General features: G+C 38.9%; 2 protein-coding genes across 2 annotated transcripts; one reads left to right on the forward strand and one right to left on the reverse strand.

The window, feature by feature from the left end:
- Positions 1 to 250: 250 nt before the first annotated feature.
- Positions 251 to 13,173, reverse strand: LOC127617783 (protein phosphatase 1A-like). The gene is made up of 6 exons (XM_052089855.1): positions 12,862 to 13,173; positions 7,637 to 8,508; positions 5,436 to 5,553; positions 5,222 to 5,333; positions 3,844 to 3,901; positions 251 to 1,806 (listed from the first exon to the last, which is right to left on the reverse strand). The coding sequence occupies exons 2-6, from the start codon at positions 8,489 to 8,491 to the stop codon at positions 1,777 to 1,779; spliced, it is 1,173 nt and encodes a 390-aa protein (XP_051945815.1). The 5' UTR covers positions 8,492 to 8,508; positions 12,862 to 13,173; the 3' UTR covers positions 251 to 1,776.
- Positions 13,174 to 15,490: 2,317 nt separating this feature from the next.
- LOC127617948 (dehydrogenase/reductase SDR family member 7-like) lies at positions 15,491 to 24,267 on the forward strand. Its single transcript, XM_052090134.1, has 7 exons — positions 15,491 to 15,798; positions 19,744 to 19,896; positions 20,093 to 20,199; positions 20,394 to 20,633; positions 21,465 to 21,587; positions 21,694 to 21,909; positions 23,250 to 24,267. The coding sequence occupies exons 1-7, from the start codon at positions 15,669 to 15,671 to the stop codon at positions 23,295 to 23,297; spliced, it is 1,017 nt and encodes a 338-aa protein (XP_051946094.1). The 5' UTR covers positions 15,491 to 15,668; the 3' UTR covers positions 23,298 to 24,267.
- The last annotated feature ends 272 nt before the right edge of the window (positions 24,268 to 24,539 follow it).

Raw genomic sequence — 24,539 nt, forward strand, 5'->3', positions numbered from 1 at the left:
AAGAGGGCCTGTCTCAGTTCTGAGTGCAAGCTTCCTAACAATTCTAGCAAGTCCTTTTTGTCCAGCAAGCACACAAGCTCCTCTAAGATGCTCCCAGGCAGTCTTAAACTATAAAATCAAGAGCTGCAGTAGTGCAGAACACTGTCCTAGTGTTTACGATCTTAAAAAGTGAAGAGGGTCATGTTTAGCCTCATATGGTAACAGACACACAAAAAAGCAAGCTTTCCTATGGGAATAGTTTGGTGGTTCAAACATGCACCCTCTTACACACACACACACACACACACACACACACACACACACACACACACACACACACACTAGTTATATCTCCCTCATGCACACACAAGTTCAGCTTAGTTCAAAGGAATGTTCCAGGATCAATACAACTTAAGCTCAATCTGCATTTGTGGCATGATGATCATTCATTTCAGAAAGTTACTATGAATTGTCCCTCATTTGTAAAAAAATTTAAAATAATAACAAAATAAAAACATTGAGGCATTTACAAGGGATGTGAATATGGCCAAACCATAAACACTAGCATGCACACCACTGCAAAAGCTTAAACACAAGATGTAAAGATGTGATTATATGTGTTAACATGATTTTAGTGTAATAAACTTAGTGATTTAACTGGGTAAAGGCATGAACCATATTACATGGTTAACAGGGACTAGGTTGCAATGTCAATAAAGCTGTAATAATGGTAATAACTTCACACAGATTATTAAGCGATTTTATCACTCTAAATTCATGTTTAAAAGCATAATGTTTACATCTTGTGACTATACTATTAAAAAAAAAGTTCATTTGAATGTTTATGAAATCTCCAATCACTATCACTGTAAGCACCTTACGGTAACAGCAAATTTTGCTTTTTTTTTTTTTTTAAAGAGGGACGGTTTTATGCTGCAAATGTTGTCATTTAAGCTTAACTTGAATCGAACCCAGAACATTCCTTTAAGCAAATGTTAAAGCAGTTTCCTCAGAGGAAGAGGGGAAAAAACACCCACCTCACCAGAAGAAAATCAGTAGTACTGAGAGAAGAACATAATTACTGTCATCTGTGCTGTGGGATTTACACAAAGCTTACTATACTGTGCTGTGAGCCCATATCATTTACCCGTTTCACATAAAAAGTAACAATACAAAACATTATTTTGTTTAAAAAAGAAAGAATTAAAAAGGAAACTAGGGAGACATATGAGAGGCAGACAGTGTGCTGGGCTTCAGCGGTTGGAGAGGAAACAGAAAAGCAGGCAGGGAATAAATGTGTGCATTTTTTTTTTTTTATAAACTTTAAACTCAAGCTGCATTTGATACAGGCTTTTCTTTGTACAAGACAATTGCACTTCACAGAAATAAAAGCTGAAATATACACACAAGGAAATGTGAATCAAATTAATAATTACACCCAAAACCAAAAAAAAAAAAAAAATCAAAATGGAAAATAAGTGTTGGATTTTTTATAAGTGGGTGATGTTACGGATACAAGGTTTTGGGAAGGAGGAGAGCGATTCGGGACAAAATAATATGCAGAAATTTCCAGAAGGTACCATTGCCTTGCTCTGAGAGGGAAGATTATGTGAACAAGGGAGGGAGCCCTCAACTCCATCCTCTTTCTCTTCCTTAACAGTTCAGAGCAGCTGAGCTGGGCTGTGGTAAGGTTCTTGTGCAGTTTCTGTTGTAGTTGTCTGGTTGAGGGTTCTTGTGCAGAGTTCTGGTGCCGGGTCCTGTGGAAGGATTCTCTGTGCAGTGTTTAAAGGTGCGGGGCTACCACATGTCATCCGTGGATGCAGAGTCCTTGAATGGAGAGAGGAGGAGAGCAGCTTGTGAGATGCCACCAAGCTCCAACTGCCAACCACTCAGGAAAAGGTATGTGCATGTGTGTGTGTGTGTGTGTGTAACAGAATGAAACACAGATGAAGATGAATAAATCAGATGTGCGAGGAAAGCAAAGAAACAAAAGATTTTAGGAAATGCTGATGGAAATTATGGAAGTACTCAAATCAGCATCTTGGGTTGAAATGGCCAAACTGATATTGATTGAAAGTGACAGAAATTACAGCACTTGATGTTGTTTGAGTGCCAACAAGCTTTTTGGCGATCTTGCAAAAAGCTCCACTTTCAGGAAACATCAATGAATTACTTCAGATCTGATAAGAAAACTGACAATCAATGTCTGAACTGAAGCATACAAACGTTGGACATATTGGCCCAGTCAGAGGGAGACACATATGGACAAGCGTGCAAAAAGCATGATTCATCATTTAAACAATTTATTAAGTACGGGTCTCTGTGTTGTCAGGTTATGCAAGTAATAAATGCAAAATATTATATACAGATTTGGATTCAGAGACATCCAGTAGGGAATGTTTTTATTGTGGCTCCATTGTGGTAGTTTCCCAAATTCAGATTTGCTCAAGTCATGGTCTAAATTGCCCTGGCTGTTTCATCACTGAAAGTACAAGACTGAACTAAATCTGAATGTGGGAAACCAGTCCAAAACAACAGTAGATTCAAAACAAGCCTCTTCAGGCTTATTTTACAACAGTTGACAGGGAACCTGCTCATAATTATTGGTATTTTCATGTTGTAGTAGCAGCAGTAATAAGAACCTAAGGGACCGTTCACATAGAACATGCTTTGCATCCTATTTTCCTATAGTTTTTCAATGTAACGTGCTAGACAGACATATTTGAACATTGTGCTGCATCTCACTTTTTGTTTCAGTGTCTCAGGGCCATTGAAATTTTTAAGATGCCATTTCAAGTTAAAAAGAACTTAAACTTTTTAAACACAGGTCTTGAGACACCTGCAATCTGTTTTATGCAATGCTGTGTCTAGTTTTTTTTTTATGCAACAGTGCATTCGGACGGAACGGCCCCTAATGGCTCCTGGAATGTAGTACCCAACCTTACCAATCCATGGAGTTGCAGCTAAGAGCAAAAGTACTACCCAAAAAGAAAAAACACATCACCTATGTATAATACAGCTTTTTTCAACCAATCCTCTCACCAACCAATCATAATTCACACTTAGCAGGCTGAAATGTCTCTCATTAACAAGATTGAGACGTCATGAATATGAATAAAAATGAATGCAAAGTTAGCAAAATGACAGAACTGTTATGATTTGTTCTGTTGTTGTTGTTTTGGGATTGCCCATATGGCTGAAGGCCTGAACTGGTTCTAAAATCACAAGTGAACTGGAAGAGCAGCCTGAGGTGTGGAAGGTCAAGGCAGGTAGTCATGAAAAGTATCAAAATAAAAAACAACGCACTCAGTGCAGAGGAATCGAATTAATCTATGCTAATTTAGTTATCATAAAACGTTTCAATCTTTTTTAGATACATTTGGATACATATATTTAAATCACAATACATATGCCACCATCAAGCCTTCTTTCTTTTCAAATCCACTACATTTTCAAAAATACTGAAAAAGAGAGATATACTCACCTTATCAATACTGACAATTATTCATTCAACATAGAAAAACACTAACCCTCACACTTTAAATGATGTGTTTTTAAGATTTTCTTTATCAATTTGAATTGACTGAATTGGCCTCAACTTAACCCTTTCCAAAGCACTGCTCAGACTATCCAGCACTGACAGAATAGAGCATATACTATTGAGCAGGATGGAAACATGCACAAATGAAAGCACAAATGACAAGAACACTTGATATGGCGGCAAACAAAATTCATAGATTACTACTGAGAGTTTTAGAGTTCTCCACTACATCTAGTGGACAAAAAAAAAAAAAAAGCAAGCAAACACATCCCAGAACTAACACACACAAGGTCAGGCCGATGTGGTCAGGCTGATTTACTCACTGTATCCTCGTTCCTGTATGGGTTAAGCTTGTTGTATACTGCTTCAATTATACTCCGCCTACAACAAACACAGACACAAATATGAGTTTCCTTACAGAAATGGAACCCAAGTCATAAGCGACTGATTTGAAAATGCCCTTCATGTGTGACAACTCAGTCACTCACATATACTTTCTAATTGTGATGTTAGCATGTTGCTAAGCTAATGGTTTTATACACTTAAGTCTAGCCTTTGTGCCTTCATAAGCCGCTACATCACACACAGTGTTTTGCGTTTTAACCTTTCCAAGTATGCTCTATTTAATGAAAATCAGTATGGATGCATTTGATAGGCCTTTCATGATTATTACATAATCACCTGATCACGATTATTTGATCTAATACTAGTGATTATTTGAGATAACTGCGATTTTGCACACTTCAAATTCCAATCAGATTTACTATACAAATAATTTTTTAATTTACTGTACATAATTTTTGCGAATATAGAAATGCCATGAATGCCATGTTATTTTTCATGTCATTCTACCCCTGTGCAATATTTTCCAAGTCTTTAAAGTCTTGACTAAATTACTTCTTAAAATTTAGGAGGACTGAGCACCTTAAAGGGGCCATAACATAACTATTTTATTATTTTATGTTCCTTGAGTTTCACTTATGAATTGTGTTTGTTTTTTTTAGCACAAAAAACACAAGTCATTTATTTGTAAATCACTATTATTTTCGACGCTCATCCTGACCCTTGTTGTTTCTCCTTTAAGCCTTGACAGTAAATGCCCACTGGCATTATTGGCTCTCGGTTCTTGACTGACCTGCCATCTCACTACTCACCACTGCTGAGTGGAACTACAGAAGTGATATGGTAAAGTAGTCGTTGATGTGTTGTTGTGGAGGCAGGTTAGATACAAATGTCTAACACAGTGTGACATCACAATGTGGAGGAAGCAGAGAAACGAGTTGTTTTGGCAGCTTGGTTTCAACAAATACTCTTTTTGCAGTAAGGAGGAAGTTTTGAGTTCTGAAATTTACAGTATGATTTATAGTGCAATAAAACTCTTATTTGTTAAAAGATCAAGGAAAATTTGATTCCTCATGCTTTTTCGCAATACAGTCATTAATCTTAATTTTTTTCCCAGTAACGAAAACAGGGGGGAGGGAATGTGCTTCAATCACTAAAATTGTGCTTCCTTTTCTTCAAACAAAACATAATTTCAGAGAATTCTTTCTTTAGATTTCCAAGAGAAATATGGAAAAATTTTTTTTTTTTTTTTACAGGTTTAGTAAGATTCACCAGGCTATGGTGCAGAAAAACGTTGCCTGGGTGGGCAGATCTCTAGGTTTTGGTTTTGGACTGGGGGAGATAGTGTACATCACTCACTTGCTGGCCAGCTCTCCTCCAGGTGGTAGGTTGGGGATGCTCTCAGATGATAACATACGCATCACATGTACCAGGTCTGGCACACCCTCGTCCCCCTGCCTCTTAAGGATCTCTGTAAAACCCATGAAAATTCCAAGAAATCAAGCTTGCGTACATGTTCCAGATGGGCTTAATGCTAGCCTTCAACAAGCAGTTTGTGTCAGTTTGTTCCTACCTTCTACTCTGCCCTCCAGGTACTTATCAAGTTCCGCCTCCCTTTTGACAGCTTCGGGGGAAACCTTCGGTGCACCAACAAAACACACCAACACAACACTCATGTTGTCACGGCTTCCCTGTCAAATCACAGAAGAGAGGGTTTAAAAACTGAAGAAACACAGCAGAATGATGAAGGCTTACTGTGCTTGGGTTACAAACACTTGCTTACCATGGAAGCATTTGATTTAAGGTTAATATAAAACTGGGACTTTTGGAGTTAAATAATCTCATTGTAAAAAAGTGAATTGTAAAATGTAATTAAGGAGCTAAAGCTTTACTGGCCAAATTGGAAATTCTTGAAAAAAAAAAAAAAAACTAAAAACTAAAAGTCTTAGTCTATCATGACTTATTAAAAGGAATATTACAGGTTCAATACAAGCTAAGCTCAATCGACAGCATGTGTGGCATAATGTTGATTACCATAAAAAGTAATTGGCTCGTCCCTCTTTTCCTTTACTGCAAAAATCGAGGTTAAAGTGAGGCACATACAATGGAAGTGAATGGGGCCAATTTTTGGAGGGTTTAAAAGGCAGAAATGTAAAGCTTCTAGGGCTGGGATAAACTATTATTTTTTAAACGATTAATCTAGCGATTATTTTTTCGATGCATCGATTAATCTAACGATTAAATATATTTTTTTTTCAGTTCGATTCGATTAATCGACTTGTGACAACACCGGTAATACCGGTTTCGTCGGGGTTGGGGGGTGTATAAAATGTTTAAAAAAAAACATTTGCCGGGAGTTTGATTGACTGGCGATCTGATCAATCAATCATAATATGCCATTTTTGTCCGACAAAGTAGTCAGGAGAGAGAAGATTAACGTCGGTGGATTTGAATTTGAATAATGGATTGTAGGCTGACATCTTTCCGCGGTTAAAACAACAGTCCGACACATTAAAGAGCCACAAAATAGTAGGCCTATTTATGGTTTAATTTTCTTTGAATGACCAAATTTGAAAGTTGAGACTTTATTAAATGTTACCTGCTTGGTCCTGTCTGTCAGCGCGTTGTCAGTGTCCTCTATGTATTTTTCACGACATTCATAGCTATAAGCGCATTATTAATAGCTATAAGCGAAACATTTAGGTGTCGACAACGTATTATAGCCTACTCCAACATCGAGTGCAAAGTGGGGAGTTGAAAAAAAACTTACGGTGCTCTGTAGCTGCTCCCGGGTGGCGCCTCTTAAGGTGCTGGTGCATTGCCGTGGTGCTAGAATGGAAGGCCATCTCCATTTTGCAAAGACGACATATCACGGAATTGTTTCCTTTTAAATTAAAGAATTCCCATACTTTAGAGGAACGAGTGCATGCCGCCTTGCACTTCTGATAGTCTGAGGAGCCACTCGTGTTGCTACTGTCGCCGGCGCCACCATCTTTGTTTTGGGTCCGACGAATCGACGCGCATATTTTGCGTCGACGTCATCGATGACGTCGACACGTTGTCCCAGCCCTAGAAGCTTCTAATTTTATAAAAGACATTCATTCTTTTTAACTTGTGCATTAGCATTTGACCTGTATAGTTGTTTAAATCGCCATTACATCATCACGGCAACTGTTGTAAAATTTGATAAAAATTTAACTACAAAAAAAGGTTAAGAAGTGATTTTATCATACTAAAATCATGTTAACATACATATTATTGTTTATGTCTTGTGGCTATACTTTTGAAAAGTGAGAATTTGAATATATCCGGATTGGCCCCATTAACTTTCATTTTAAGTGCCACACTGATTTTTGCTTTTTTTTTTTTTTTTTTAAATACATTTCTGTGGTAAAACTTCCTCAGTGTAATAATTCTAGGGGTTGCACAACTATTAATAGGTGTGACTTTAGAATCCATTTCAAAAGTTCAGACTGTGATATTAGTAATGATGCTCCGAATGATCGGCCACTAATCTGTATCAGCCAATATTCACATCCTTTGACTCGTGATAGAGATCCTAATAAAAGGTGAAATGATCTGTACCGGCAGATCAGGTGACAAGAAGATCGGCGATCATATCGTCATTGGAGCATCCCTATATATTATGATGGTTATGGAGTAGTCTGCATCACATTTACCTCCAGTAAACATGCTTTTTTTATATTTATTAAATGATCTGCACAGCACATAAATTCTCCTGACAGGCAGATAAAGGTCTGCATTTAAACTAACCTTGTACAAACAGGTATCTACAATTTCATTGCAGACCCTTTCCAGATCATCGGTAACCTCAAGCCTCGAACGAACAAAATCGCAGAGCTCCTCATTTGCCATCACATCCCAGATCCCATCACAAGCTAGAACAATAAACTCGTCCTCTGCCTCCGACCGCTCGATAGCATACACCTCAGGCTCCGGCGACACCAGCTGCTCCGTGGGACCCTTCCCATGCACACACTTATAATCAAAGTCCCCCAAAGCCCTGGAAACTGCCAGGGACCCATTCACACGCTGAATCATCACAGATCCTCCAGCATTTTGGATTCGCTCCTTCTCCAGTGGGTTGCTGGGTTTGTGGTCCTTTGTGAAGAAGTGCACAGCCCCTCCACGGCTCATGAGCCCCCGCGAGTCTCCACAGTTGATAAAGTAGATGTGGCGGGGGGAGATCATCACACCGACGGCTGTCGAGCCGCTGCGGTCGGCACCAGCATGCTTCTTCTCCGAAATCTGCCTCATGTGATCATCGATCTGCAGGAAACCCGTACGGATTCCAGATTTTACACTGTCCATGCTGGGCTCCATGTTCTCAACCCCACCTCCACCACCACCCTGGAAGTCAGGGTTGCTGATGATGTGCTCCAGGAGGTGCTCGCAGCAGTAACGTGCCACCTGTGAACCCGCATGCCCGTCGTAAACAGCAAAGAAAGACCAGGGGTCGAGGCCGTTGGGCAGACCAATGACAGCAGTGTGTGCATCCTCCATCTCCACGCGCCAGCCCTGCATGCTGCTCAGGCCATAGCGCAAGTTGTTCCCAACCCCGTGAGCATTGTGCTTCTCCATCTTTGGCTTATCCAGAAATGCACCCATCTCACCGGCTTAAGAATCTAGGATAGAAACAGTTGATGAATGAGAAGTAATATATACAAAAACTGAGAACCTGACCTTTCATTTCTGGTGTTCATTCAAGTATTAGCCTAGGATTACACATGCATGAAACAGCAACAAGCAAGTTTAACATCATAACACACCTTTAGTTTCCTAGAGTGACATGTACACTTAAGTTTACAGTTAAAGGGATAGATCATCCAGAAATTAAAATCATCTCATCCTCATCAATCAAACTCACCCTCATTCCATCCCAGATGTGTATAACTTTTTTCTGCAGAACACAAAGATTTTTAGAAATCTATTTCAGCTCTGTTGGTCCATACAATAAAAGTAAATGGTGGACAGGAGGTCCAAATAGATCAAATACACGATAAAAGTAATCCACATGACTCCAGTGGTTAAATCCATATCTTCAGAAGTGATAGTGTGAGAAACGGACCAAAATTGAAGTCTTTTTTTTTTTTTTACTATAAATCTCCACTTTTGACCAGCACCAACAAGTTGGTGGCTAAATGTGAGCTTCCACACCAGAATACAGAAGTGAAAGTGAAAATTTATAGTAAAAGGACTTGAATGTTTGAAAGGATTTGTTTCTTACCTACACCTATCATATTGCTTCAGAGGACATGGATTTAACCACTAGAGTCTTATGGATTACTTTTATGCTGCCTTTATCCTTTTTGGATCTTCAGAGTCAGGTCAACATTCACATGCATTGTATGGACCTACAAAGTGGAGATATTCTCTAAAAATCTTCATTTGTGTTCAACTGAAGAAAGTTATGCACGTCTGGATTGCATGAGGGTGAGTAAATGATGAGAGAATTTTCTTTTTTGGGTGAACTATTCCTTTAAAAAAAAAAAAAGAACTCAGCCACATGACCCACACAACCACTTTGAACTTAGGGTGCATCTCAATCAGTTAACTAGTTCAGTAGTCAGGGCACTGATCAGTGAGTCGGCCATTTTTAGGGCTGTCTATTTCGCAAAATCGTTCCAGTGCACTAAAACGTTCCCTCCCTAAAAAATCCCACAGTGCACCGTAAACACCAGGGAGCATCATTGCTCTTAAAACGAGGCTTGTTTAAAGGAGAACACTCAGTATACTACAGCATTCAAAGGACGCGTCCTACATAGCACACAGCCTTTGAAATGTGACACAGCTTATGTTTCTATGGAAAGCCAAGAGGGTCAGAATGCACGTGTTTTGTATTGCCGTATTAAGCTTTGAAACTGCATTTTCTAAACGCTGTAAGGCATTAAGTAAACGGCGTAACATAAACGCCATACGTTAAGTTAACATGCGTTATTTTAGCGCCTCACGTAACTTTATTAGCGTATTAATTTAATCATGTACAGAACTCCTATATCACGTTTGAGTTATCTATGGCAAGTCGGATGATTCAAGTCATTAACGGCAACGAGGAAAATTGTCTCACAATGCAACCGCATATTAAATGACTGCAGCCGACTTTTGGCTAACTAAGCTGGATATTCGCTAACCAAGACCCTATTTACTAACTTTAATTCACAATTTGGTATTCACTTACTGCAGTGTGTGTGTGTTGCTAATATTACAGAAGTATTAATTTGTAATATTTGAGATTTTGTCAGATTCACATTGAAATCTTAGGAAGATTGTTTATTTAAAAGGTTTAATCTGCTACTCTACAGACAGTCCTGGGCATTGGCCATTGCTGATTTGTAGTGGATACATAGGTTGATGGTTCTGTAACACAGATGGAAGATATTTTACAATCTATATTTTTTCTATATTATCATTTTTATATTTTTATATAATTATCTATAGTCAAAAAATATGTTTTAAGATGTTGTTATTTTATATAGCAATATTTAATTGATCACACACTTTAATACATACATTCTGCATCATGTATAACTTGTATGATCTGCAGAGGCTGCAGTCATTTAATGTTCGTTTGCACTGCGAGACAAAGTTCCTCGTTGCCATCGTTACCGTTAATGATTCAAGTACCTACAACTTCCCGTAGATACCTCAAACGCATAGGAGTTATGTACATGAGCAAATGAATGCGCTAATTAAGTTACGCGATGCGCTAAAATAACGCGTGTTAACTTAATGCGTGATGGCGTAAGTGTTTGTGTAACGCCTAATGGTTAACATACAACGCAAAGAACATTTTCGCCTCACGCAAGTTTGACCGCTGGATTATACATTTGTGTTTAAACTCGCGTTTACGTGAGTAAAGCGAACCTGTGAGTATTCCCCCTTCTCTTCAGGAAAAGGACAGGAGGAGGGGCTTCTACGACTTGGTTCATAGTAAAGTACAACCAATTGCTAGAATCAAGTAGACGTGCATATTTACAGTACTTACCTTGTAGTCCAACTTCCTCGCTCACTTTCCTCCACGCTATGTCTTTTTTCGTCCGGTATCTGTACATGTATGACCTTGTATCATACAATTTTGGGTGCCCAGACACAGCTACAACAATTTTTTCATCAATTTTTCCAGATTTCTTCTGCTACTACGTCAGTGGCATCTGGACAATCTCAATGTTAATAGGCTTTCGCGACAGCGCGTCATGCGAATGTTCCGCTCGAGTTTTCAAATTTTCAATATGTTTTCGAGTCACGCCATTCGCGCGCCCAGGGCGAATTCACGTCTAATCACATCTTTGCATTGACTTTGTATGTAATCGCACCACGCAAAATGCTCGCTTCGCAATGTATGTGAACGCACCATTACGCCGTTTAGAAAACACAGTTTCAAAGCCGAGATACAAAACAAGTGAATTCTGACCCGCTTGGCTTTCCATACGTTTACTTACAGTAAACGTTGTCATGTTTTCTGGAGTCTCTCAAGTCCTTAGATGACGAGCACATGTGTAAAACTATGAAGTCCAAGACTTATTTTCTTTTTAAAAGAGATGTTGTTTGTAATGTCTGTCATTCATAATTTCCATGAAAGTGAAACAATTTTTTGAATATTTGAGTTGTTAGAAGATTTAAATGATTATTTATGGCATTGTAACACTGTAGGCCTACGTCTGAAAATCTTAAATGAAAATGAATAATTGTGACATTTATACAGCGACGGTGATGATTAATATCAGCTGCGCTGAATGTGTTTGTGTCGCGGTTGATTGAGTCATAAGTGTCCCAATATTCAGTGGATCAGTCTCCTTACCACCGCCCGAATTCGTGTTCGCGATATACTGATTCACGATATAGGGAGCTGACTGAGACACAGGGTTAGATCTACAGCGTAAGTTTCATATATAAACATTAGGTCCAATCAATAATTGTTATAATTAACAAATTACTGACTACTTCAGTTTATGGTGACATTAAGGATTTAGGTAACTTTTAAAACATTTAATAGAAAGATTAGCACGTATCATGAGAAATGCATTCATATAAAGTGTAACATGCACGCATACAAAAGTCTCGTCATGCCACTGGCTACTTAAGAAAAATAAATAAATAAAATAAAACAATGCATGCCACCAGGCAGGCATTAAATACGAGTGTAAACACTATCACAAAAGGCAGGCAGGCACGCACACACACACACGCACGCACACGCACAGTGGGTTGCCGACCATGTATGGCCGTCAGCTAATCTCTTCAATACACTGCTATGCATGCTGCACACTCTCTTACTAAAAATAGACAAGTACAGACACATTCTGACCATTATTCAGTATCCAACACCCACATTAATCACTATTTAAAAACAGCTCAATCGGAGCACAAAACCAGTGCATTTCATAAAATTCCAACCTTTAGACTGTTCTTGACAGATATTCTCTGAAAACCTGATCTAGCTACAAATAGGACTGACTGCTGGAGTACATTTACAGAGAGAGGTGATCAAACAATGGTCTTTGCCCTTGCTGCAGAAGTGACATTTGACCGGGAGAGTATTCAAAATCTACGGGTGCAGACCTGCCGCATGTTCACGCGCCTCGATTCCGCATTACGTCATAGTGTCGCGAACCTGCTAGCGCGTTAGCTTGATGCTAATACTGACGTTCGCGCGTATCTACTTGACAATCTCAATTCAATCGAAACATTTACACAAAGTAAAATCGATTAGTGGATGTAATCGAAAAAGAGAGACGTTGAAGTGTCTGTCATGTGTTTATTGCTGGGGTCTGCACTCTGCAAGTAGGACAAGCTAAACGCTTATGAGAGCCTATGTGAAGCCTCCAGCCCAGATTGTCTGGCCAGCCGCCCTCTAAGCATCATAAGCTGGGCACAGACGGCAGGTCAGCCCGGTAAAGCTCACACAACACCCACATACACCCTTAGCATGCATGCTAACGTCATTCGCAGGAGTCTCTCACAAAAGCACAGTAACTTACCCTTTAAAAATACGTCCTGGAGGATTCTGTAGCAGAAGAAAAAAACAGAAGAGAGAAGGACAAACAGAAAGAAAAAGATATAAACTGAGCGCGGCGCTGAAGAGAGAGAGACAGGCTGGCGGATTGTTTTGCTTTGCATTCAGTCTGTGAAAGAGCGGACCACCCTTTTCTGTTTGAACCAGGGATGCATTATTCCCATTTATTTTGCGTCCTGAATATAGGTGTAAAGTAAAAAGCGTCAGGTTTGACCGCTGTTTTTGTCCGCTGTGCTCGGAACCGAATCTCTGCACACCAGCAGCAGCGCAAGACCCGGATGTGGATTCAGCAGGGCTGCGCAGTTAAATGAATGACATCATCATCCTCATCTCCATCATCATACATCTGTTTACTATACTAATACTACAAATAAACTCTTTGAATATGTTGTACATTTTATCATACTGTATGCTAAATTATTCATCTAAAGATTCATATCTTTTCCCATTTTATTATTTTCACAGTTAAAATCCCTTAAACATAAAAAAAATCAGATTTCTTAAACATTATGACGAATTGTTTAAAGAGGCCCATGGTATCTGGGTGCTCTCCTTTGTATATTTGTGTTTGAGTTATTTTTTTTTTATATTTTTTTTTCTTAGTTTTTAGTTTTTTATTTAAACTACTCTAAATGTATAATTCTCGCTTGTATATTAATGTGTTGAATTGTCTTGATAACTGTAATTTGCCTTTTTTTGTATTTGTTTATTACTGATCCTGATATTTTTGTACAAAACATTTTTTTAAATCATCATCCCTCTGTCTGTACATCATTCTGTCATCACCATCACACCCTTGCATCACCCCTCTATTATAAAAACTTAATTCAACATCTCTCAATCATATCTCTCCATACATCATCCTTTCATCACATTCCCTGCAGCATTAATCTTTCATCTATTATCTTTCCACCACTGTCCATTTTAAATGTGCCTTAGACAAACCTCCAGAGCTCCCTTTCCACACACTTGAGCCACTTGAATTGCTGTAAATATGTAAGGTGATATTAGAATGACAACTGGTGAGCACGAAACTGAACTGTGAATGTGTCCCAAAAAAAAAGTGTTCATAGTGTTCAGATCTTTAGTCCTGAATGAATACTTAATGCAATTATTTGTATCATAACTTAGAAAATAAATCTACAATATTTTGATTCATGAACATATTTATAATAGTAGTACAATTACACATTTATGCTAAGCTACAACACAATGTGGCTTTTATTAAAAATGTTCAGACAAAAGAAAATCAAATATGAATATATATCAAATAAGATGTAATTTTACTCATGGGAAATTCAAACAGTAGAAAATGTTGGTTATGGGTTGGTTGCTCTTACTGTGCAACTATTAAATTAAACAAAATAATAGAAAGATCCCATGTTAATTTATTATGGTTTTCACTGTAGTGAGTAATATTTTTATTTTTATAAGGAGTGTCACTTGCTTGACATATAAATTAAAAATCAACACACCTTATACAGTACATCTCATAAAGGGAAAGTTCTCGTAAAATGAAAATAATCTTATCATTTACTCATCCTCATGCATCCCAGATGTCTATGACTTTTTTCTTCTGAAGCCCTCAAACGAAGATTTTTAGAAGAATATTTCAGCTCTGTAGGTCCATACAATGCATGTGAATGGTGGCCAGAACTCTGAAGGTCTAAATATCACATAAATGCATTAGAAAAGTAATCCTTACAACTCAGTGGTTTAATTTATATCTTCTGAAGCAATCCAATCGGCTTTGGGTGAGAACAGACCAAAATATACAGTAACTCCCTTTTTACTGCAGATCTAGCTATTGCAATCTCTAGGCACGATCATGACAGCAAGCTTGTTTACACTTCCTAGTGTTTGACATGCAAAGAGCACTAGATGACACTATAGGAAGTGTAATCGAGCTTGAAATCATGATCTCAAAGGAGTGTGCTGTCATGATTTACAGTGAAAAAGGAACTATTCAAATAATTACTTTATAGTACTATTTTATAATACAATATTTTGATGTATAAAACACATATACATGTATACAATTACACATTTCTCTGAACACATAAAATAAAACATAACATGAAACATATTCATATTATATAGCTTTTTTAAAATCAGGGAATAGAGAAAATTCTGTATTTTTATGAAATAAGATGTAATTTTACTCTGTTTAGTCACTAATGGGAAATTCAGATAATGAAAAATATCAAATGTGTGTTGCTTATTAAGCACTTAGAGAAATTAAAGTAATAGAAAGATACTGAGAGCTTCTGACACTTTAGGAGAGCCCATATTAATTTAGTATAGTTTTACAGTAGTAAAGTAGCAGTAAAATTCTAGTAGTTACTATGGTAAACAGGCCTAGCTATGATGCATTTGAATAAGGTTTGTATCTTTATTGATAGATACTTCAAAGTAAAACGCACCATCCATACCACTGAAATCTCTGTGTTAATGAAATGATAAACATTATAAGAAATACACGCTTCAATTTAGAACAGGGCATAACCCACATACATGCAACATAACCCGGAAGGTTTTGAATCGTAAAGCGTGTTCTGCCGGGTCGCTCGCTGTCACTACTCGGCGCATTTAAATCCGCAGAGCTGATACGGAAGACGCAGACACTATGTTGTAATACACACACAGCTCTGTTAAGCGCTCAGCCTGCGCGTGGAGCACCAACTTCAGTTAAACTACACTTAACGCGACTCTGGCTTTCTGATATAGTATCGTAAGTTTGTAAGGTCCTGGGTAAGCGACAAAACAGAAATTATGGATTTGTGCTGGTCATGTGTGATTCTCGCAGCGATCGGAGTTTATTTACTCACTCAACTCATTCGCTTCATCTTCGCTGACGCTGATCTGACTTTATTATGGGCGGCCAAAGTCGGCAGCACACCAGGTAAAATAATGCAGAAATTAATTTGCATTTGAAATACGGTAAGTTTGCTTTGAGTGAAAAAGTGCACTGATCTATTTAGCCTTAAGATACCGACTAAAGGTTAAAGCGATTTATGTTCTCCTTCGCAGCTATCAATTCATGCAATAGAGTCAGGAGTGACAATCCAGCAAGTTTGTGGAATTTGCACTCTGTGAATAACTATGACCTTTGTCAGACTTGTTGACATTTCAGGGCTCTGAAATGGCCTGAAAACGTCTCGGTTACGTACGATATTGCGTTTATTAAAGCATATGGAGAGTGCCTTCTTACACGACATGTTTGAAACCTCTCTACAATTACGACAATATTCTAATATTGGCTATGGTGGTGTTTGAGCCCACCTGTTTTGGCGCGAAGCTGTCCGCTATAAAAGCAGGTGCACAAACACCATTTTCTCCGAATTTCATACTGAGAACAAGGTGCCCATTGCTTGTACCTCAAGAACTCTGAGTCTTGTAGTGCGTCTCAGGGAAACAACGTTAAGGGTGTAACCGAGATGTTCCCTCATGACTCAGTACACTTGACATTGCGTTTAGTAACGCATATTAGGAACAGAATCCCATCACGCTGCACTACAGGACATAACCTCCCAGAAAGGAAACATGATTCCGCAGTCTTGTGGGACATTTACCGACATGAGCATGCCACAGTGAGTGACTCTCTTGATGGGCCAGGAGAGGAGCACTCAGAATGAATATATGAACTATAGTCATATAGTGTGAATGAACACTTTCACGAACCCAGTCGGGAAGGGAGTTTATTTATAATGTAAGTCCTTGTGACTTATGGTAAATTACAACTGCTTGAATGCAGGCAGTTGTGTCAAAAGATGGGGAGCTCTTCCTTAAAAGGAAAAGCATAAGTATATATATTTGGCCAATGAAATAGCAAGTGCTCTAAACGGAGAGGACTTGTGAAGAGAGACGTTGTAAAACCTTGCAAGTGTGTTTTGAGAAGACCATCCTGCTGCTAAACACATGATTTGTAAGGACACACCATTCGTCCATGCCCATGAGGAGGCCAGGCCTCTAGTTGAGTGTGCTTAACACCAAATTGGCAAGTCTTACCCTGTGACTCATAAGCTAGGGCAGTTGCATTGACAATCCAGTGAGAAAGTCTTTGCTTGGAGACGGACATTCCTTTTGTGCATCCGCCATGGCATACAAAGTGCTGAATAGACAGTCTGAACCGGTGTGTAGCGCCCAGACAGGGCATAACAAATGCAATGATTGTTCATCATCCTAATTAAATGGAGGATGGAAGAAGGCCTTAAGGTGAACCACCTGTGCTCTGAAGGGCATGGTTAGGACCTTAGGCAAATGGCCTTTTCTGGGTTTGACAGTGGCTTTTGAAAGACCAGGGCCAACTCCAGACTTTAGTGCATGCATGTCACGACCCATTTTACTGAGGCCAAAGCCAGCAATAGTGTGGTCTTAACAGAGAGCATGTGCAAATCAACAGAGTCCAAATACTCAAAGGGGGGCCTTGCGAGAGCTTTTAGGACTAAAGTGAAGTCAAAAGTCAGGACTGTAGCTGGCTGAGGTGGGTTTAATCGCCTTGACCTTTAAGGAACTTAAAGATTAAATCAAGCTTGCCTATAGTGGCACCGGCTTCATGTGCGTGATACGCAGATATAGTCACTTCATACACTTTGAGCAATGATGCAGATCCCTCCTCAGCGGTATTTCCCATGGTGAGCTGTACACCATCTCTTATCATTTCCGGAAACCATGGCTGGTTGGGAATTCCACCTTGGCATTTTTAAAGCAGCTTTACAGCACAAGATGCCACCGCCATAAACCCCAGTTATGTGAAGATATGTTACGTATCAGCAAAGACGTGTGTGTCGGCGTGTGCCGGCACAAGGACCACCTCAAACCTCGACCTTGTGGCCCCACCATGCCTCCTCGTGTGAATCCTCTGGTATCAGGCTGAAACGTCCCTCAGAACGAGGGCATTTCATGAGCGAAGCATCTTGAGACACACGTCCTCACATGTGAGACGCAATCCTCACAGTCTCCATGAGAGCTGACTCTGTGTGGGCGCGGCCCATACAGTAAATGCAGCTCTCATGCTGGTCTGATGGCGGGATGTGCCTCTAGCACAAGGAACAATTACGGAACGACATCTTTAATAAGACGCGAACACGTAAGCAACTCTTAGATATATACATTTATATTTATATTTCACACAATATACAATACACAATATGCAGTTGCTTTGTAAGAATACACAACACCTGCCAAAGTGCTGCGGGGAATCAGGATGCTGAGTCCCGTTCATCAGCGAAGCGTCAAGTGGCGAGGCGTAGTGATGTTTGCCGGAGCACTGCAGGGGAGCATGAAGATTCCGCCTGCTGACTCATGTATATCGACGGCAAAGGTTAGAGGGCTTGAAGGAAGAAATTCTGACGAAATGGTATTCGTGCACCTGCTCTTATAGCGGACAGCTTCACGCCAAAAAAGGCGGGGCTCAAACACCATAACCAATATTAGATTATTGGCATTATTGTAGAGAGGTTTCAACTAGGTTGTGTAAGAAGGCCCTCATATGCGTTAATAAATGCAATGTCAAGTGTACTGAGTCGTATGGGAATTAAAGTGTATGTGACACAAAAAGAGAAGGAGAATATTTTACGAGGTAAGACACTCTGCGGTTGTTGCCTACATTCAATGTGAAATTACCTTGGGTCGAAAGGCGCTATAGAAAGTATAATTATGCACAAAAAAAGTCACAACAATGAAAATTCTGTCATCATTTACTCACCCTCATGTTGTTCCAAACCTGTATGATATTCTTTCATCCATGGAACAAGAGTAGGTTTGCCAACACCTAAAAGCCTGTTATAGGACAACAGGTGTCCCACTGTTGTAATTTTAGCCAACATACGGGACATCCTGGCTAGCTGTGAAAGTTGCAAGGGAGATATTGTATGTTAGTTATAATGTTAGGGAGTGACAGCCTTCATTAAAGGAATAGTTTACCCCAAAATTAAAATTATCTCATTAATCACTTACCCTGATTCAATCCCAGATGTGTATGGCTGTCTTTTTTCAGCATAACACAAAGATTTGTATAAGAATATAGAGCTCTCTCAGATCCTTATAATGCAAGTAAATGGGTGCCAGCACTTTAACGGTATAAAAGTCACATCAAGGCAGCATAAAAGTAATTCATGCGACTCCAGTTGATCAATGAATGTCTTCTGAAGCAAATATGTTTGTGTAAAAAATAAATGGATAATAAAACGTTGAACTGTTTTAAGTTCTTAATGCCAGCAGTTGATGCATCACATAGCTGTCATATGACGTAAGCGCGTCAGCGAGTTCACGCGAGAATTTGTAAGCAGTGCTTATTTGCAACAGATGAACGAATGTCATGCCAGAGTTTGGCCATTTCAAACTGCATCGAAGCCCTAGACAGAAGCATCAATTTAAAGTTAAAAATGTTTAATTATTGACTTCTTTCTTACATAAACCTATCGATTCGCTTCAAAAGATATTAACTGATCGACTGGAGTCATGTGGATTACCTTTATGCAGCCTAAATTTTATTTTGGACCATCAAAGTGCTGGCACCCATTTACTTACATTTAGAAAGACCTGAAAGAGCTATATCTCCTAAACAACGCAATTTGTGTTCTGCTGAAGAAAGTCAGTCATACACATCTGGGATTGCATTAGGGTGAGTGAATAATGAGAGAATTTTCATTTTTGGGTGAACTATTCCTTCAGTGACTGAGGTTGTCAGTTTGAAACCACATGAGGGTGAGTACATTTTTGGGTGAACTATCCCTTGAACACAAAGGCATAAGGTTCAATCCCAGGTGGGGTGTGACACTGTTTGTCATATCAAAGTCCTGCTCTATTGTTGCATTACTGTACTTTAATGTGCTGGATTTTACAGAGTCAAAGTTGCAAGGGAAAGTGGTGTGGATCACCGGAGCCTCCAGTGGCATCGGAGAGGAGTTGGCCTATCAACTTGCGGCACTTGGTGCTCGGCTAGTGCTGTCTGCCCGCAGGGAGAATGAGCTGGAGAGGGTGAAGCGCTCATGTTTAGGTATGATCCGCTCTGAGGAACGCATTGACTCAGGAGAAAACATACTAAAACCCTCTTAATTACCTTCATTTCATGTCCCTTCCCTCCTAGCTGTTGAGTGTGATCCTCAATAGGTGCACACAGAAATATGCACTAAAAGCATGATACACTATGTGACCCACTGAGCTGAAATACATTCTCTTTATCCTTCTATAAGAACGCTCCTCTCTAAAGGATAAGGATATTCTTGTGCTTCCGCTCGATTTGATGGACCGCACATCACATCAAGAAAAAACTGCTACAGCGCTGAAGCACTTTGGTGATGTAAATGCAATCTGTGTTTCATAGCAGACCATCAGAGTGATTAGACATAATTTTTTTCTGATTGATTAATAATCAGTAAAAGTAGAGTAAAAAAATTATTTCCAAGTTAATTATTATTATTTTTTAATTATGTACAGGTTTTAATCTGTGTCCCTTTTAAAATTGGCTTTATGTGTCTGTATCTGCATTCTTAGATAGATGTGCTTATAAATAATGGTGGTCGGACCCAGCGTTCACTGTGTATGGACACTGGAGTGGATGTGTACCAGGCACTTATGGAGCTCAACTTCCTGGGCACCTTATCTGTCACAAAGCAGGTGCTGCCCCACATGACGCGCCGTGGTAGTGGTATCATAGCAACCGTCAGTAGCGTTGTAGGCTTTGTTGGGGCACCCCTGGCAACAGGGTATTCTGCAAGCAAGCATGCAGTACAGGTTAGAGCAAATCACACAAAATAGATTGTTAGAAAATTTCCCTACAATTTAAAGGGATGGTTCACCCCAAAAGGAAAATTCTCTCTTCATGTACTCACCCTCATGCCATTCTAGAGTGTATGAATGACTTTCTTCTGCTGAAAACTAAGAAATATTTTTGAAGAATATCTCTGCTCTTTTGGTCCATACAATGCAAGTGAATGGTGACCAGAACTTTGAAGCTCCAAAGAGGACATAAAGACTGCATACACGTTATCCATCTGACTCCAGTGTTTAAATCCATGTCTTCAGAAGTGATATGATAGGTGTGGGTGAGAAACACATCAATATTTAAGTCTTTTTTTACCATAAATTCTCCTCCCTGCCCAGTAGGTGGCGATATGCACTAAGAATGCAAATCGCCAAAAACAAAAATAGAAGAATGCGAATCGGAGATATATAGTAAGAAAAAAAATATTGATATTGATCACCTTCTCAACCACACCTATCATATCACTTCTGAAGACATTGATTTAACCACTAGATTTGTATGGATTACTTGTATGTTGCCTTGATGGGCTTTTTGGACCTACAGTTCTGGCCACCATTCACTAGCATTGTATGGACCTACAAAGCTGAAATATTTTTCTAAAAATATTTGTTTGTGTTCTGAAGAACAAAAAAGTCATATACATCTGTGATGGTTTGAGTAATTGATGAGAGAATTTTCATTTTTGGGGGAGCTATCCCTTTAAGTAAATGATACAGGATTATCTGTAAAATGCAAATAATGGTCATACAGAGTAAAAAAAAAAAAGCTTATTCATGGACTGATTATGAATATTTCTGCAGGGTTTCTTTAACTGTCTGAGAACAGAACTCACTGATTATCCACACATCACAATCAGTACCATCTGCCCTGGACCCGTCATATCAAGCATTGTTCAGAATGCATTCACTGAGGAGTTGGGAAAGGTACCAGAACATCAGCACAAATGATCATTAAATCAGAACAGTGTATTTTATTCAGATCTTTTTTATTTGCCTCCGTTTCTAACTTTTTCTACCTGTTTCTCATTAGCCTGTGACTTCATCTGGTGATCAAACACACAAGATGTCAACAGAGCGCTGTGCCCACCTCATTCTGGTAGGTCTGGCCAACCATGTGAAAGAGATGTGGATTGCTCAACAGCCCTTTCTTCTTTTCTGCTATTTGTGGCAGTACACTCCCACTCTGGCCTGGTACATCACTAACATTCTTGGCAGAAAACGCGTGCAGAACTTCAAAGCAGGACTGGTGAGTACTAGCGGCTTGCTGTTCACAGATCCATAAGCCTTTAGGTTCTCAACATGCAATGAGTTCATGCAGTTTTCAGTCTTCAGCCACTACCTCTTCTTCTGAGGGGTTGCATCTTATAAAAGAACATTGAATCAAAATAAAGAAATGATTAAATATAAACTACTATCCACACAAGTAGATTTTACTGTTCACAGATACACTAGTGGGCAAAAGTTTGGAAAATGTACAGATTTAGCTGTTTCGGAAGGAAATTGGTCACAAAGTATAGTCAGGACTGAGGACATTAGTGATGTAAAAAAAACAGCACCATCATGCTAAATTGTTAATTTGGTACTAGAAAATCACTTTCCATTATATCAAACACAGTTGAAAGCTATTTGTTTCATTAAATGAAGCTTAACATTGTCTTTTGTATTTGTTTTTGAGTTGCTACTGTATGCAAGAGACTGGCATGTCTTAAGGTCAATATTAGATCAAAAATTGCAAAAAAGAAACCGCTTTCTCTAGAAACTTATCAGTTAATAATTTTTTTTGAGGAATTAATGCAATACAATGCTTGAAATTACCAAAAAGATTTCATACAAAGGTGTACAGTAGTCTACAAAGATAAAGGACAACTGGCTCTAACAAGGACAGAAAGAGATGTGGAAGACCATATGTAAAACTATACAAGAGAATAAGTACATCAAAGTCTGTAGTTTGAGAAATAGATGGCTCACACGTCCTCCACTGACAGCTTCATTGAATTCTACCCGCTCAACGCCAGTTTCATGTACAACATTAAAGAGATGACTCAGGGGCGCAGGCCTTATGGGAAGAATTACAAAGAAAAAGCCACTTTTGAAACAGAAAACAAAAAGAAAAGGTTAGAGTGGCCACAGAAATTGGACAACATATAGTTGGAAAAGAGTGTTATGGATCTTAACCCCATTGAGCTTTTGTGGGATCAGCTAGACTGTAAGGTGTGTAAGAAGTGCCCGACAAGACAGACACATCTATGGCAAGTTCTGCAGGAAGCGTGGGTGAAATGTCACTTGAGTATCTGGACAAACTGACAACTAAAATGACAAGGATCTGCAAACCTTTTATTGCTGCACATGGAGGATTTTTTCATGGAGGAAGTGGTTTAAGAAGTTTTTTTTCAAATTGTAATAGTCATTTTTACATGTTATTAATGTCCTGACTATACATTGTGATCAGTTGAATGCCACTTTGGTGAATAAAAGTACCAATTTCTTTCCATAAGATCAAAATCTATACATTATTCCAAACGTTTGGCCACCAGTTTCAACCTGTTTTCATCTATTTTGCTCTTTTCTGTATCTTCTTTTTTCTAGGATGCAGACTCTGCATACTTCAGCAAGCCAAAAGTCAAGACTACATGAATATTTCACTTCAACATACTCCAAAGAAGCACTGATTTGTGAATTCCTGGACATTTATTTGCAAAAGACTTTCAAAAATCAACGTCACAATATTTCAACATATAATTAAATAAACATAAGAACACACATTATGGTTGCTGTAAAAATAACAAAGGTAAATGTTAGCTTAATTTTTTTGCTGTTTATGTATTATACATTATGTTTGAAGTATTTAAAATATTGGCCATCACTTATAAATAGAAATTCATAACCTTGCATTTTATGTGAACAAAAGGAGACCGTTAAGGATGTGTACAAAACATCTGTATTTCTCAGACATATACATGCACACATACACCGATCAGCCACAACATTAAAACCACTTGGATAATATTGTGCAGGTCCTCCTCGTGCTGCCAAAATATTTCCAACACGCAGCTCAGAATAGCATTCTGAGATATTCTTCTCACCACAATTGTACAGAGCGTTTATCTGAGTTACCGTAATCTTTGTCAGTTATAACCAGTCTGGCCATTCTCTGTTGACCTCTCTCATCAGCAAGATGTTTCTATCTACATAACTACCACTTACTGGAGGTTATTTGTTTCTGGCATCATTCGGAGTAAAATCTAGAGACTGTTGTGTGTGAAAATCCCAGGAGATCAACAGTTACAGAAATACTCAAACCAGCCCGTCTGGCACAATCATGCCACAGTCCAAATCACTGAGATCAAATTTTCCCCCATTCTGATGGTTGATGTGATCATTACTTGGAGCTCCTAACTCGTATCTGATTGAATTGATGCACTGCTGCTACACGATTGGCTGATTAGATAATCGCATGGATGTGTTGGTGCCAGATGGGCTGGTTTGAGTGTTTCTGCAACTGCTGATCTCCTGGGATTTTCTCACATTTTCACACGCAACAGTCTCTAGAATTTACTTCAGAATGGTGCCAAAAACAAAAAACCTCCAGTAAGTGGTAGTTCTGTAGATTGAAACATTTTGTTGATGAGAGAGGTCAACAGAGAATGGCTAGACTGGTTAGAACTGACGAAGTCTGCGGTAACAAAGAATGCTATTCTGAGATGCGGGTTGAAGCTGTTCTGGCAGCACAAGGGGGACCTACACAACATTAGGCACGTGGTTTTAATGTTGTTGGTGATTGGTGTACAGCTATAAATAGGATGAACAAAGGTACAAGAGGCAATTTAACTTAAAGGAATATTCTGGGTTCAATACAAGTTAAGATCAATTGACAGC

The sequence above is a fragment of the Xyrauchen texanus genome, chromosome 24 (genome assembly GCF_025860055.1).
Source record: "Xyrauchen texanus isolate HMW12.3.18 chromosome 24, RBS_HiC_50CHRs, whole genome shotgun sequence".
NCBI lineage: Eukaryota > Metazoa > Chordata > Actinopteri > Cypriniformes > Catostomidae > Xyrauchen > Xyrauchen texanus.